Source organism: Sciurus vulgaris, assembly GCF_902686455.1.
Source record: "Sciurus vulgaris genome assembly, chromosome: 3".
In the NCBI taxonomy this organism is placed as follows: Eukaryota; Metazoa; Chordata; class Mammalia; order Rodentia; family Sciuridae; genus Sciurus; species Sciurus vulgaris.
The window spans coordinates 63,491,535-63,508,976 of record NC_136463.1 but is presented as its reverse complement, the minus strand read 5'-3'; the positions used below and the strand labels follow the sequence as shown (position 1 = coordinate 63,508,976).

The 17,442-nt window shown below is 37.5% G+C and overlaps 1 protein-coding gene across 5 annotated transcripts in view; it reads right to left on the bottom strand.

The window, feature by feature from the left end:
* SMYD4 (SET and MYND domain containing 4) overlaps positions 1-17,442 on the bottom strand; it is a 42,683-nt gene that overhangs the window by 16,856 nt on the left and 8,385 nt on the right. For 4 of the 5 annotated variants that reach the window (XM_079130815.1, XM_079130814.1, XM_079130816.1 and 1 more), the window contains 3 exons: positions 10,670-10,814; positions 4,706-4,795; positions 1,942-3,094 (listed from right to left, as the gene is read on the bottom strand). In XM_079130815.1, coding sequence (XP_078986941.1) covers positions 1,942-3,094; positions 4,706-4,795; positions 10,670-10,814 — 1,388 coding nt within the window. The remainder of the gene's footprint in view (positions 1-1,941; positions 3,095-4,705; positions 4,796-10,669; positions 10,815-17,442) is intronic. The other variant, XM_079130818.1, reaches the window with a different exon arrangement.

Here is a 17,442-nt window from a genome sequence, read left to right as displayed (position 1 = left end):
ATTTCATAATAATACCAATACCATGATTTATTCGTGATTCCTTATGTATTGCCAAAACAGTGTCATTTTTTTTATAGGAGTCACTTTTGAAAACAGAATATAGTTGAATTTTAATTTTTTTAATCTATTCTGAAAGACTCCTTTAATAGGTGGTTAGTCCATTTATATTTACTACTATAAACTCATTTTTAATATCTTTTGCTCTGTGAGGTTTTTAAAAAATTTTCCGCCCTCTAAGATGACAGGAAAGGTACATAATCTGTATTTTTCACCCTAGTACTGGAGGTCTGCCAGTGCCTCATACATGGTCGGCAAGCACTCTACCACAGAGCTTCATCCCCAGTCCTTTTTTTTTTTTTCATTTTGAGATAGTCTATTAAGTTACCCAGGTTGGTCTTGAACATGGATCCTCCTTCCTCAGTTTCCTGAGTAGCTGGGACTACAAGCATATACCACTTAACCCAGCTTGAATAGTATTCTTAATTAAAAAACAAACAAACAAAAAAACCCAGGAAGTTCAAAGAGGAAAATAGTAATCGCTTATATTTCTACTTTAAGAATTAATCACTATTAAAGTTTTTGATATTTTGGCTTCTACTGATAGCAACGGCTCAAAGAAGCAAAAGAAGGCAAAACAAAACAGACTAATCTGTAGTGCCATTCAGTAATACAATGGCATTAGGCCACTGCTAGTTTTGGATGTTCCATGTGCTTCTGGATGGGGAAGAGTATCAGGTTCCAAAACATTTCTAGTGAGTACTATATACTATATTATTTGGCAACTGAATTAAAATTAAACATAAAATACACACAAAAATGCTGATAAATTCTAAATTACCTAATGTGAAAGATCAGAAGAGCTAAATATATATAGTTTAGTTAAACTACATTGACTATTCTGTCTATAAATCCTACGTTTAGCTAACACCTAGTTTTCTTCCCTTTCAATGAATTAACCAGAAAAGTTAAGTATAATAAACTGATAGAATCAAAACACATTTTCTATTATGGAAATCTTACAATAGAAATATTGCAAATACCATTTATTTTCTAATAATTATGTTTCTGTTGTTAGTACAGTCATACTGGAAATGTCACTCATGATTCTGGGCACATTCAAACTCTCATCTAGCTTACAAAGTCTTGGCTATAGAACCCATTCAGATAAGCCATGCTAGGTTGGCTGGTTAGTGTCTAGAGGTAGCCCCTTGGAGGCTGGCCACCTGACCATAGGCCATTTGTAGGGTAGCCAATAGTTCACAGTGTAGTCTAGTGTGAAAAGCTGTGATGGGCTGGATTCTCTCTTTTTTTGTTTTTGTTTTGTTTGGGAAACTGAGGATTTAACCCAGGGGTGTGTTACCACTGAGCTACATTCCCCAGTCTTTTTTATTTTGAGATAGGGTCTTGCTAAGTTGCTTAGGACCTTGCTAAATTGCTGAGGCTGGCCTCACATTTGCGATCCTCCTGACTCAGCTTCCTGAGTCACAAGGATTACAGGCATTCTCCATTGCACCTGGCGAGACCCTTCAGTCTTGTTTCACTATTTTTTTTTGCTTTTCCTGCTATTTAACTTTCTCTGTGGGTGTATCCTTATGACAAACTTGTTATTACTATTTGAAAGTTTTCCTTTAAAATCAAAATATCGTCATAATATACATTTTGCCTTTTAAAATTATTTTTGTACATGCATACACAAACTCTGTAGAGTTAGGTGAAGCGAACTATGCATTTTATAGATGAGAAGGCTGAAGCACAGTATGGTAAAATAATTTGTTAAGGTCACATGGCTTCTCAAAGGCATAATAATGATAATACAAGACAGCTGTGTTTTCTCAGTAGGTCACCGATTTGTTTGAATGTTTGTTTTCCTTTATGGTTCTTCCCCCACAAAACAGCAACTACAAAAACAAAGTAAGGCCAAAAAAGAGATTTCCTTCTTACCTGTCTGCTGTATAGTAGTTATCGCCTGAGCATTACATTGCAGCTGTAACATGTGTCGCAGCATGGCAACTCCCCAAATATTCAAATCTGCACACAACTGAGGAGTCACTGGGGCCTTCAGCTTAGAGGAATTCAGATCTGTGGCAAAGGCCTGTAAGTTGGCTGCCTCAAGCTTCTTGCACAGTGCAGAGATACTTACAGCACAAAGGAATTTGTGTTCTGGGCTATGGTTTTCAGTATGGGGCAAAAGGTTGAAGACAGCATTATAATTATTTTCATACTTCCCGCTAATATCACATCCAGGAATTGGGGTCTTAACTACTTTGCCATTGTCCTCATTCTCCTCCTGGTTGTAATTAAGTGTCTTGATCAGAGTCTTGCTTTTGGGGAAAGAGATGTTGTTACTAATTTCATCACAAAGCTTACTTGTGACTTTGCCAACATCCTCAAATCTGGTCAAAAGAGTCAACCTCAGGGCAATGTGGCAAAAGACACCCAGTGTGAGAAGCAGCGCCCCCAGAGGACACTCTACGCTATGGTAGAGCTCCCAGGCCTGCTGCATACACTCGTGACTACAATACTTGGCATAGCTGCATCCATCACAGGGGACAGTTGCCAAAGTGTGCTTCAGACATCGGTGACAGTAGAGGTCCCCATTGGCAACTCTGGTATCCCACTTGTTCCCTAGGCTGTGACGTAGCCTTTCTCCTGGGTTAAGGACACTCACAAAAGCATCCTCCTTCACCAGGAGCTCTCCTGGGAGAATGTCTTTTGTGGCAATCAGACAGCGGCCTTTTAAAGGGTCTGTGCATAAACTGACAGATGATGACGCACTGGAAATGTGTTCATTCTCTTCCTTTAGGTCCATATCCTCAAAGGTTTTGGCTAGAGTTGGTGGGAAGGTTTCTGGGAGACTTTCCTTTTCTTGAACCTTCTTTTTTAGATGATAGAGGTTTTTCTGCAGAATTTGAAAGGAGGAAGTTGCTAAGGTTCGTTTGGTAGCAAAGTCACTTTCAAGATCACTGATGGCTTGACTTGCTTCCTGAAGTCTCCCCAGAGTCACCAGGCATTCAGCCTTACGAAATATCATCTTGGGTTGCAGTCTTTCTGGATACCCATGCATCTGTGCTCTGGTGATGTCTTCAAGACATGTCTGAAAACAGAAAGAAAATCCCAAGATATCCTTCGTCCCTACTCTTCAGTTTATACTGAAAATCCTTCCAAAAATCTACAGGAAAGTTATGAATTATAAAAAATGAAATAACTACAACCAAGAGCCCATTTTTTTCCCTTGTGGTACTGGGCATTGAATTTAGGGGTGTTCTATCACTGAGCTATATCCTCAGTCCTTTTTTTTTTTTTTTAACAGTGTTAGGGATCGAACCCAGGGCCTTGTGTTTACAAGGCAAGCGCTCTAACAACTGAGCTATCCCCCCAGCCCAGTCCTTTTTATTTTGAGACAGGGTTTTACTAAGTTACTCACACTGGCCCTGAACTTGTCATTCTTTACTCCCAGTCTCCAGAGAAGCTGAGATTACAGGTGTGTGCTACCACAACTGGCTCTTAAATGTTTGGGGAATTTAAGAGGATGGTTTTTAAGCCAAACAATCCCTGTTCAAATACTGACTATGCCTCTTACTAGAAGCATGACCTTATACAGATAACATAATTTCTTAATACCTTAGTTTTTTTCAATCTGAGAAACAGGGATGATAATACCTCACTAGATTTTTTTTTTTTTTTTTTTTTTTTTTTTTTTTTTTTTTTGCGGTGCTGGGGATTGAACCCGGGGCCTCATGCTTGCGAGGCAGGCACTCTACCAACTGAGCCATACCCCTAGCCCAACACTAGATGGTTTTAATGAGGAAATAAAGTAATATGTCTAAAGTGCTGAAAGAGGGCCTGGAACATAGTATGTGCTCAATAAACAGTAATTAGAAGAAGGAAAACAGAAACAGTCAATATAGAGAAGTTATGAAGGGTTAAATGTTTTCAAGTTCCACTAATTCTGCTAGACTACTGTCTGCAGTAGTCTAGGACTTTCTTGCTTAGGATCTAGAGTTAGATTCTTGCTCTTTGAGTCTGAAGGGCAGTAAGTGTGAATGTGTGACTATTCTAGTAGTTCTTAACTGTAGGGTGTAACTTGAATTTCTGTGGAATTCTGAAATGGATGTACCAAATGGCATTTTAGAGCTTGTACTTAGGACTCTCTCAGAGGTAACTTTCTAAAGCACAAATCTGATTTTGGTCACTTCCTGTTTTAAAAACTCCACTGACACAATTCTCAACATTTTTTCTGTTACCACAATTAAAGGATCAGAAGAAAGCCATTCATTGAAAGTCTGCCTCCCACGCATTCACAGGTACTTCAGGGCACCTTTTACTTTTTCATTGCTTATTTAGGGCAAGCTATATTATTACAGGGATAATCTTAAACACTCCCTACTTATTTAAAACAAACAAACGAACAAGTAAATACTTTGGACACACTTGGAACCTGAAGTATTATTAGCAATGTGTTTTGTACAGCTGAGCTTGACACAAGAACTGCTGACCTACTGGCTATAGAGTCCTGGAGTGTGCCACAGATTTTCTGATCATCTCTAATAGGTAAAATGAATCAGGAGAAAGAACAAGTTTGGGTGGACACTGATGTGCTCCCAATTAATGAGTTGCAGCATAGCTGGATTTCGTGTGTAAGGAAGAAGCAGCGCCGGAGGCCCATCTTCATGAAGCACGAGGCTCCTGGCATGCTGATACTCACTTCATACTGACCCAGGTGGAAGAGGGCTGCAGAACGATTAGCATAGCACAGTGAGATGTCCTCAGTGTTAGGCTTTGAATGTGAAATTCCCTGCAAAACAATGAATTGTTAAAGGTATAAATGGGAACTAGCATCTCTAAAGACATTTTTTTTTTTTTTGAGATATAAGGGCTCTACTAATAAAGACTGAATGAAATTGGGAAAGTCGCTAAATGTTTATGTGTTCCAGCTGCTTCAGTTCATTTTTAACTACCTTAGAGCAAAGCTGTGAAAAACAAGTGAAGAAATAAATATTCAACACTTTGAAGATAGCAGCATCAGAAACAACTTCAGCTGAAAACAATAATAAAGGCAAATGAAAAACCGAGGAAAATATTTGGAAGCAAAATTCTGCATTTAACAAAGGGTGTGTGGCTTGGGTTGCAGTTCAGTGGTAGAACACTTGCCTAGCATGTGTATGGCCCTAGGTTTGATCCCTAGCACTGCATAAACAAACAAACAAATAGAAAAAAAGAGTGTGATTGTCACAAATAGAAATTCACTAAAGAAAAACAGAGTTAATATATAAAACAAATAGTTAATTTACATATGGATCACGGAACACATGAAAACAAAAGCAAAAAAAGCATACTTTTCTCCCTCTCATCAAATTGACAAGAATAATAACCTTAAAGGTGGCATCTCAAATGATTAGAGAAAAGATGGGGATTATTCAGTGAAAGTATTGGGACAGGTAGGCAGCCTCTGAGAAAAAGCGAAGTTAGCTCAATATAAGAGAAGTGTTTCACTAGTAAATACAAATGGGGGGCCAGTGATGGGGATTGAACCCAGGCCCTCACAGATGCTAAGTACATGTCCTATCACTGAGTTACCCACTTACCCTGCCACCTCCTGCCTCCTAATGGATCAAACTCTTAACATAAAAAAAAAAAAAAAAAAAGAAACTATAATAGCACTGGAAGAAACTATAGGAATTGTCTCAAGTTATGTTGGAGAAATCTCTTTTTAACTATGACACAGACCCCAGGAGTCATAAAAGGTTAATAAATCCGATCACAAAAAGATAAATTCTTCACAGCAAAAACCAATAAAAGGAGCCAGGTGTGGTGGTGCATGCCCGTAATCCCAGCAGCTCGGAAGGCTGAGGCAGGACTACTGCAAATTCAAAGCCAACCTCAGTGACTCAGTGAGACCCTGCCTCAAAACAAAATATAAAAAGGCTGGGGATGTGGCTCAGTGGTTAAGTGCCCCTGGGTTCAATCCCTGGTACCAAAAACCAAAAACAAAAAAATCCAAGTAGAATCAAAAAGCAAACACTGGACTGGAAAAAATTGCAACTCCTATTATAGGCAAAGAGCTAATTTCTTTATCAAGAGTTTCTACAGGGGCTGGGGTTGTGGCTCAGTGGTAGAGCACTTGCCCAGCATGTGTGAAGCACTGGGTTCAATCCTTAGCACCACACAAAAGTTAATAAATAAAATAAAGGTATTATGTTTATCTAAAATTAAAAAAAAATTTTTTTAAAGTTTCTACAGATCAATAAGATGACAACCAATATTTCAATAGGAAAATATGCAAATGATATGGACAGTTCTTGTGGGAAATACAAATGGCTCTAAAACATGAGAATATGCTCAACGTGATTCATAATCAACAAAATGCAAATTAAAACTGTTCTGAGATACCATTTGTCACCTATCAGTTTGGCAAAGGAAAATAAAACAGCACATTGAGTTGGCAAAGGAGTGGGATAATAGGCATTCTGATTGTGTTGCTAGAGGCAATGTAAATTGGTCTAATGATAATGGAGAACAATTTAGCAATGTATAATCAACATTTTCATATTATATATTTTACATATGCATACAAAATCTCCACTGACCAGCAATTCCTCTTCTAGGAGTTGATCCTATAAATATGACCGTTTATCTTACAGATACATGCAAAATGACATAATTGCTTGTAATAGCAAAAGATAGGAAGCCACATACATATTGATCTACAAACTACTGGCTAGATAATTTATGATACGTCCCTTTAATAGAATATCATGTAGCCATAAAAAAGAATGAAGCTCTTTTTTGGTTGTTGTTGAAACTAAAAACATTTTAGTAGAAAACAAAATACAAAACAACTCTTTACAGAAAACAGAAATATCTAACCCTTATTCCACACATCAGAGCTTGCTTTACCCTCAGCACAGCTGGACACAGTGTGCCCATGGAGTGGGCACTGCAGGAGGAAGATACTGAGGGCTACCTTGACAGACAGTACTTTGGAGACTTCATGTCTTGTGACTTATTCCAAATTATCTTTTATCATAATCTTTTAAAATTTGGTGCTGGGGACTGAACCGGGGGCCTTGTGCCTGCTAGGCAAGTGGTCTGCTGCTGGGTCACACCCAGCCCACCATAATCTTCTCTTCAGGAGAGAGAATCACTGACAAAGTGCAGCTGAGAAAAGACATGTCCTTCCCAGGGCCCCCACAGCCAGCGCCCAGCGCCGCCACCCGCTTCCAGAAACAGGCCCCGGCATATCAGGCTGCACAGACTTCCCTTCTCCTGACACTGTGCTGCCACCTTCTCTGAGTTCCCTGAAATGAAGAAGCTCTTTACCTACCCATGTGGGATGATCTTCGAACTTACTAAGTGCAAAACAGTTTGTACAGAATGGTATCATTTATGTACAATGAGGTTGTGCATGTAGGAGTGAAGATTATTTATTTATTTGTGGGGCTGGGGATCAAGCCCAGAGCATTGTGCATGCTCATCATGTGCTTTACCACTGAGCTCCACTCCTAACCATGTTATTTTTTGTTTGCTTGTTTTTGGTACCAGGGATTGAACCCAGGGGGACCTAAACACGGAGCCACATCCCCAGTTCTTTTTATTTTGAGACAGGCTCTCCCTAAGTTGCTTAGGGCCTTGTTAAGTTGCTGAGGCTGGCCTTGAACTTATGATCCTCCTGACTCAACCTCCTGAATCACTGGGAATACAGGTGTGCGCCATTGGGCCCTGCCCTAACCCTATTTTTAATTAAAAAAACATTTTTTTTTTTTTTTTACAAGACAGGGTCTCACTCTGTTGCCCAGACTGGTCTTGAACACCTGGACTCAAACAGTCCTCCTGTCTCAGCCTCCTGAGTAGTCGAAACTACAGGGCTCATGCCACTGTGATTATTCACTTACATATGTATGAAATAAGGTAGTTACAGTGTTAAGAATGAAAAATAAGGTGGCTAGGGTGCAGAAGTAGACTACACTGTATATTCTTGGGACTTTTAAAATCTAGCTATGCAAACATATTTCCTATTAAAAATAAATAGATATAATATTAAAACCATAATAACCGATATTGCTTAGGAGACGAAATTAACATTCTATATTCTATCAGAAGGGATGTCAACTAGTTCTTTCCAGGAAAACAATTTAGCATCAAGTATCAAAGACCTTAAAAATATATTCCTACCCTTCTATAGATTTATTCTAAGAAAATAATCAGTTGTATACAAATATTTACATAGAAAGATGCTCATTATAGCATTATGTTACCAAACATGTTAACATTAGATGCTAAATTAAGTCCATTTCTTCTCTGTAATACAACGCTAAGCCAGTTGTAAAAAGTCATGTACTAGTGGAAAATTTAATAATATGAGAAAATGGACACAGTAAATTGTTGAGGAGAAAAAACAGGTTACAAAACAGTAAGTGCAGCATTACCCCAATTTTGTAAAAGAAAAACACATTTGCAGAAAAAAAAGTCTAGATGGATGGATGTAAGCAAAGATGTCAACAGGGTGTATCACTGGTTATGAGATTTTTTTTTTTTACTCTTTAGACTTCTCTATATTTTCCAAAGTAACTTATATTACTTTCACAAAAACAAATATTATTTTTAAAAAGAAAATAGTAGCTTTTTAGAAAATTGCAGAGCACCATAATTACCCAAATACTACCTTCATGAAATAGGAGGCTCATCTCTTTCCATATCCAGAACAACCTTAATCTTTTGTCTGACTTAATTTTTATTTTATTTATTTATTTTTAAATGCTTCACGAATTTGTATGACATCCTTGTGCAATCTTCTCTGTACCATTCCAATTTTAGTATATGTGCTGCTGAAGCGAGCACTTAATTTTTTATTTTATTGGTTTTCCTTGAACAAATTTTCAGATGATTAGATTTTTTTTTTTTTTTTTTTTGTGGTGGTGGTGGTGGTTCTGGGAATCAAACTCAGGGTCTCATGCACACTAGGTAAATCTTTTGCTGAGCTACATCCCCAGCCTTCCATGTGATCACATTTATGATGCACATGTATAAAGCTCATGAAATCAGTGCTAAAGAACTATTAAGCCAGCCTGCATAGTAGTGCAGACCTGCAATTCCAGCAGTTTGGGAGGCTGAGGCAGGATGATCACAGCTGCAAAGCCAGTCTCAGCAACTTGGTAAGGTCATAGCAACTTAGAAAGACCCTGTCTCAAAAAACAACAATAAACAAAAACCATCACCACCACTACCAACAACAAAAATGGACTGGGGATGTAGCTCAATGGTTAAGTGCCACTGGATTGAATCCCTGGTACCAAAAACAAACAAGCAAACAAACAAAAACTATTAAGCCATTTATCACTAAATCATTATATCTAATGGATTTTAATCCTTCAGCAATCACTGAAGGTTACATAATTAAAGCTAAATACATTGTTATAACATTATGAAGCAGGGTTTTTATCAGTTGCAGATGCTGCTGTTGTAGGTTTGACAGTTTTTGGAAAATTAATTTCAAACTTTGAGCATAGGCCTGTTAAAGAATCAGAATAAGGGTACACCCTTTAAATCACTTTTTGGGGGAGCTGGGGAACCAAACCCAGAGTCTCATGCATGCTAGGCAAGCCCTCTACCACTGAACTACACCTCCAGTCCCTTATACTCTAAGCTGCCCAGGCTAGCCTGGAACTTGTGATTCTCTTACTTTAGCATCCTGAGTAGCTGAGATTACTTGTGTGTGCCACCATGCCCAACTTATACTCATTCTTTTAATAAATAAGATCAAGACCTGATAGAAGGGATTGATATATACTTGCTTTAAGATCATACAAATCTCTTAAAAGTTATTGAAAAAAGTCTCTCGGGGGATCTTATTCCAGTTGCTACCATGGAAGTAGGCCAATAAGGATAAGATTGTTACAAGCCATGATTCCTCATAAATCTAGCTCAGTGATGGTTAACGTAATTTAAAATACTTGCAAACTGTAAAATGGAGATCATCTGGTCTGTGGCAAATCAGCTCATTTTCCTTTCTAACTTAATCTAAGTCATTTTGGTTCTAAGCTGACACTGTGGCTACTTAAAATCTAGTTGTTTCTAAGTTAATTGTATTAAGTAAATTGCCTCAACATTCATTTAGACCAAAATGGCATATGATTCAATGAGAGTTGACAGATGTGGGAAGGCAAGATAAGGGGCCGATAAGCCTATTACTAAAAGATGTCCGAAAGAATAAAGGAACAGAAGTTTCTTAATGAAATTCAGAGCCAGGCATGCCTATAATCCCAGCTTCTTGGGAGGCTAAGGCAGGAGGACTGCAAGTTCGAGGCTAGGCTGGACAACTTAGTGAAACCCTGACTCAAAAATAATAAAAAAAAATACAAATAAAAGTAAAAAGGGCCATGGGTGTGGGCCATGGATGTGGCTCAATGATAGAGAAACTGCCTAGCATGTGCAAGGTCCTAGGTTCCATGTCTGGCACCACAAAACAAAAGGAAAAAAAGAAAGAAAGAAATTCAGGACGCCAAAACAACCCTTTGTTTCAGAATACAACCAACAGCAGGACTCTGTCAATTTACTTTTCAAATCCAATGTACAATCTATAGACATAAGTATCTGGCTAGAAATTTAGTGATACTGCTCTATCTTCTGCAGAAATATGCTCTGTTGAACTGCTGGACTGGGAGCATTTTACCTTAGAGTACAGCACTGCAGCTCCTGTATAATCCTTCTTCTGGAATTTACTGTTTCCTTTTTCTCTATAGAAAGGGGGAGCGTTGGGGTCCTTTTCCACCAGGTAACCTCTAGAAAGTCTTTTTAAAAATATCTCATCCTCAGGTCTTTGTGAAGGAGAGGGGAAAAAAAAGGAGAAATTTGTTATTTCAGGGGAAATTTCAAACTATAATATGAGGTTGTACATGATATGAAGAAAAACATCTCATGGTATCGCAATAAAGGGAGATTTCTATTCAGAGGAAAGAATGTTAATGTTTTATTCTTTATTTCATATTTATTGATTAATGAACCATTCCTTGGGTCATACATCCTAAAGAAGATTGGATGTGGAGAATAATGTAACACATGGATTATTTGTACCAAGGAGTACTCTCCATTTAAACTGTGTTGAAAATGCTGTTAATGGCTGAGGAGGGGGTGGGGAGGAAGAGAGAGAGAGAGAGAGAGAGAGAGAGAGAGAGAGAGAGAGAGAGAGAGAGAGAGAGAATGTGAATATTTGGGGCATCTAGAAAAAGGGTATCATACAGCAATTCTCTGATTCTGGCAAGTAAGTCTGAAATTATTTCAGACTCAAAAAGTTTTAAAAGTAAGTATACAAGCTGGGCACAGCAGCATATGCCTGTAATCCCAGAGATTGGGAGACTGAGGCTGAGTTAAAGGCCAGCCTCAGCAACTTAGTGAGGTCCTAAGCAACTTAGTAAGACTCTGTCTCAAAATAAAAAAGAAAAAGTACACCCCAGTATGAGCTGGGGATGTAGCTCAGTGGTAAATCACCTTTGGGTTCAATCCCCAGTACCTAAAATAAAACACAAACAAAAAAATAAGTATACAAGTGCTCTATACAATAAAATTAATAAAATTGATCTAACATACAAATACACAAATATACACACATACATTGGTAATAGAGAATACACCTTTTTTTTTTTTTTCCCAATAAAGAGAAACAATTGGGGCTGGGGATATAGCTCAGTTGGTAGAGTGCTTGCCTCATGAGCACAAGGCCCTGGGTTAAAACCCCAGCACCAGAAAAAAAAGAAAGAGAATCAGTATAGAATAACCTATATTATACTCTTTGACTATAATGCCATAGAGTAAAATATGAATAACAAAAGCAGAATCAAAAGTGATGTGAAAAACTAAAAATTCTCTTAAGCAACTCTTGGAAGAAAACACAACAAAAAATACAGAATGCTTATATGTGGTTTTAAATTTTTTGTTTTCAAGAACCAATGATAAGCTGGACACTGTGGTGCATGCCTGTAATCCCAGCAATTGGGGAGGCTGAGGTAGGAGGATCACAAGTTCAAAGTCAGTCTCAGCGATGATGAGGTGTTAAGCAACTCAGTGAGACCCTGGCTCTAAATAAAATATAAAACAGGGCTGGGGATGTGGTTCAGTGGGTGAGTGCCGCTGAGTTCAATCCTCGGTACCAAAAAAAAAAAAAAAAAAAAAAAAAGGAACAAGAATCAATGATAAGAAATACCTTTTATGGGCTAGGGGTGTAGCTCAATGGTAGAGCACTTGCCTGGTATGCAAGAGGCACCATAAAAACAAACAAACAACAAAAAAAACCACCTCCTTTTACACTGTGACTTGGTATGATGCTTCTATGTATGTATAAACTGAATTTTCCAAAAAAAAAATTCTTCGTTGTATATAAGGTAAAATGTGGGTCTGGGGAGATAACTTAGTTGGTAGAATGCCCTGGGTTCAATCCCCAGCACCACAAAAGAAAAAAAAAAAAAAGGTAAAAAATGTTACTATCAAATGTGAATTAATATTTAAACATGATAGACAAAAATCACAATACAAAAATAAAAATTAGGAAAGATTTTACTTAATTCAAAAGGTATGCTTGCTTGCCTGCCCTAAATTTACCACAGTTCGGAACATATGAAGATAATATTCCATGCATACCTTTATAGAGCATATTCTTTTTTTGGTACTGTGAATTGAACCCAGGAGCACTCTACCACTGAGCCACAACCCCAGTGCCTTTTACTTTTTTAATTGTTTTTATTTTTACGGACTGCATTTTGATTCATTGTACACAAATGGGGTACAACTTTTCATTCCTATGGTTGTATACAATGTAGATTCATACCATTCACATAATCATACAGATACATAGGGTAATAATGTCTGTCTCAGTCTACTAGCTTTCCTTCCCCCACCCCCTCCCACCCTATTTTCCTCTATACCATCCAAAATTTCTCCATTCTTCTCTTGCCCCGCCCCCGCCACCCCACCCCTCCTTACGTATCATCATCCACTTATTAAACATTTGGTCTTTGGGTTTTGGGGCTTGGCTTATTTCTCTTAGCATGATATTCTCCAACTCCATCCATTTACCAGCAAATGACATAATTTTATTCTTCTTTATGGCTGAATAATATCCCATTGTGTATATATACCACAGTTTCTTTATCCATTCATCAATTGAAGGGTATCTCAGTTGGCTCCACAATCTAGCTATTGTGGATTGAGCAGCTATGAACACTGATGTGGCTGCATCACTGTAGTATGCTAATTTTAAGTCCTTTGGGTATAAACTGAGGAGTGGGATAGCTGGGTCAAGTGGTGGGCCTTTTATTTTTTATTTGGAGACAGGGTCTTGCTAAATTGCTCAAATTTGCCATCTTCCTGCCTCAGTCTTCAGAGTTGTTGGGATTACAAGTAGGAACCACCCTACCTAGCTCACCATAGAATGTATTCTTATTTGTTTTTGTTTTAAGTTAGGTTAAACTTGAAAATCCTAGTTCAGATGAAACAGTTGTGGTAAACAGCAAGAATAGCAAAACTCCTTTTGTATAATAAAGATATTTTAAAATTTTAGATCAAAATGATAACAAACTCTTGTTTTATAATTATTCTTTAGTGTAATTAAGAACTAAGCTGCAACAATTCATTCTTTTCTTCAGGTCCCAAGTTAAACTCAAGTCTTTCACCTATTTTTCAACTGGATTTTCTGTTGTTGAGTTGTAGGAGTCCTTTATATATTCTGGTTCTCTTATCAGATAAGTGATTTGTGAGTATTTTCTCCCATTTTGTGGGTCATCTTTTTACTCTCATTATAGTATCCTTTGATGCACAAAAATTTAATTTTGATGAAGTCTATTTTTTTCTCTTGTTGCTTATGTTTTTGGTGTCATAGCCAAGTAATCATTGCCAAATTTAATATCATGATTTTCTCTTATGTTTTCTTCTCAGAGTTTTACTGTTTAAGCAGTAAGGTTTTCTTTATTCAATTTGAGTTAATTTATGTGTGTATGTGTGTGTGTGTGTGTGTGTGTGTGTGTGTGTGTGTGTGTGTGTAGAGATAGATATAATGTAAAATAAAGGTCCAGTTTCATCCTTTTATATGGGGATTTTAATTAGAATACAGACAAGAACCAAGTACCTTCTTCCTCCAGTTTTGACTTCTTTCTCTGGAGTCCTAGAGAAGCAAAGCCTCTAATGGAGTCAGTTGGCAAAGCAGAAAATCTCAGCCCCAGTCCCAGAGTACAGAAGTACTCAAACAGAAGATTGAGACTGGAAATAATAGTTTAATAACTGGTACACATCCAGATAAACACACTGCTTTCCTCTGAACCATTTGAAAGTAAGTAGAGCCATTATTGAAGTTCTCTTCTAAATATTTGCAGGTCTTTGCTAAGATAAAGGATGTTCTCCTATTTACAGTATCATTATCACTAAAAAAATTAACACAAATTCAAATATCCTTCTCCTCCTCATCCTTCTTTTTTCTTTTGGTACTGGGGATTGAACCCTGGGGTGCTTTACCACTGAATTGCGTCCCCAGTCCTTTCTCTTAAAAAAATTTTTTGTACTTGTAGATGGAAAGCATGCCTTTATTTTGTTTCTTTATTTTTATGCAGTGCTAAGAATGGAACCCAGTGCCTCACACATGCTAGGCAAGTGCTCTGCACTGAGCTATAGTCCAAGCCCCCACAGTCCTTTTTACTTTTTCTTTTGAGACAGGGTCTGGCTAAGTGGCTGAGGGCCTCACTTACTTGCTGAGGCTGGTTTTAAATTTGCAGTCCTCTTGTCTCAGCATCCTGGGTTACTGGGATTACAGGCCTGTGCTATGTGCCTGCTTCCTTATTATTCTTAAAATGTCCTTTATATCTTTTTCTCATATCAACCCTATCCAGGATCAAGGTTGTATTGCTTTTTTTTTTTTTTTTTTTGTGGTGGTACTGGGTTTGAATTCAGGGGCACTCTACCACTAAGCCACATTCCCAGCTCTTTTTATTTTTTATTTTGAGACAAGTCTTGCTAAATTGCTGAGGTTGGCTTTGAACTTGTGATCCATCACAAGTTCATCAGTTTCCTGAGTCGCTGGGATTTTAATTGTGTGTCACCATGCCTGGCTAATTTTTTTTTTTTTTTTTTTTTCTTATTGAGTAACATTTTTGAAGACTCAAGGTCAGGAAAGTGTTCCACATTCTGCGTTGATCTCACTCTTTCCTCATGATTAGAATCACATTAAGTAATTTTTGTTAAGAATATTACTATACAAGCCAGGTGCGGTGGCACAGGCCTGTAAGACCTGCAACTCTCTCCAGAGAGGATCACAAGTTCCAGGTTAGCTTTAGCAACTTAGCAAGACTGTGTCTCAAAATTAAAAAAAAAAAAAAAAAAAAAAAAAATGGTTGGAGTAACTCGGAGGTAAAGTGCCCCTGGGTTCAATCCCCAGCAACATACACACACATACACACAGGCATACACTAAAGAATATAGGGCAACTTCCTTACACTGAATGATATTCCTTAAATGGTACATACCACAAATCAATGGTAAATGTCCTAAATGGCTGTAACTATCAACATCATACTGGAAGTTGAACTAAAGCTATGAAATTAAAATAAGAGGTACAAATATTGAAAGAGGATAACTATTTGCATATATAGTTATTCAACCTAAAAATCCCAAGTGGATTAGCATAACAATGATGAAGTAATGAGAAAGTACAGTTGGGTGGCCAGTTCTAAGATTATAAAAAATTCTTACTTTTTATTTACATTTCAAATCATCAATTAGAGAATGTTATGGGAGGGGGAAGGATCATACACAATAACAACGAAAAACCTTACAAGTAAGAATAAATCTAACAGGAAATGTGCAAGACCTGTATAAAGAGACTATAAAACTTTACTTAAGGACATAAAAGAAAACCTAAATAAATGGCAAGACAACTCTTTACTTGGATGAAGAAATTTAATATTGTAAACATGTCAGGTCTTCCTAAATGAATCTATAAATCCAATACAATCCCAATCAAAAACCCAACAACATTTTTTATGGAACTTGACAAGTTAATTCTAAAGTTCACATGGGGGAAATGCACACAACATAGCCAAGATATTCTTAGAAAAGCACAATGATTATATATGTATGTGGGGAAACTTGGTTTAACATATAGCTAAGTCACATTTACGCTACAGAGTTCCCTGCTTTTGAGTGCCTCTTCCTCCTACCTCTGGCAAATCCTAGTGGACAAATTATTCCTTGGATTAAAGTAGAGTTGACCTCTACATCACAACAGGGTCTGGCAATTGAAGAGGGTCGTATATCTGTGTTTGAAGGGTTGTGAATATGATTGCATGTGATCAGTTGGGTTAATCTGAGCCCAACTCAGAACTTTTTGCTGAAATTTGCCAGAAAGATGGCCTCTTTCCCTGGAGCTATTTAGCAATCAGGGTGTGTCCAGGGCTGCAAATAGTTACAGCATCCACCAGATGCAGAGTCTCAGATGAAGAAATATGGAGTCTGATGACATCCTCTGAGCCTCTGGATAACAACCCAGTCTGAAAATAGATCTGCTTTTGCACACCCTAGTTTCATAACTATCAGTTTCATAATTTGAGCTGAGTTTCAGTTACTTGAAACTGAACAGAGTCCTGAAATGATACTGTAAAGTCATGGTAATTAAAACCCTTTGGTTATGGTAAGTAGAAATTTAATAATAATTCAGTAAGTGTAGCATTTTGAAGTACTGGGGAAAGCATGGACCACTCAATAAATGCTGTGGGAAAACTGTTTATCTGGGAAAAAAGTTAGAATACTCTATCATACAGATGTGTACATGAATCATAACTTCACACTGTATACCTTAAATATATAATAACTTTTATTTTTCAATTATACCTGGAAAAAATTGCAGATGGATTACAGTTAAAAGCAGTGATGCACACCTCTAATCCCAGTGACTCAGGAGGCCGAGGAGGAGGATCACAAGTTCGAGGCCAGTCTGGGCAACTTGGCAAGCCCCTCTCTCTGAAAAAAGGGGGATGAGGGTATTGCTCAGTGGTGGAGCATCCCTGGGTTCATCTCAAGTATGGGGAAAAAAAAAAAAGCATAAAACTACCAAAAGAGTTAGGAGAAAATTCAGTAGTTTTATAATTTTGGAATAGAGAAGACTTTCCTAACTAAGTAAGACATATAATCTAAAAGTTATAAAAGAAAATGACAGTTATGGCTGTATAAAAGCTACTAGTATATAAATACACACAATTTATATACTATCATCCCTTGCTTCCAGAGGGGCATTGGTTCCAGGCCGCCTGCAGACAATCAAATCTGCAGATGCTAACTCCCTTATATAAAATGGTGTAGTATTTGCATAGAACTATACACATCCTTCCTTATACTTTAAATCATCTCTAGATTATTTACAGTATCTAATACAGCATAAAAGTTATGTAAATAGTTGTTACACTGTATGCT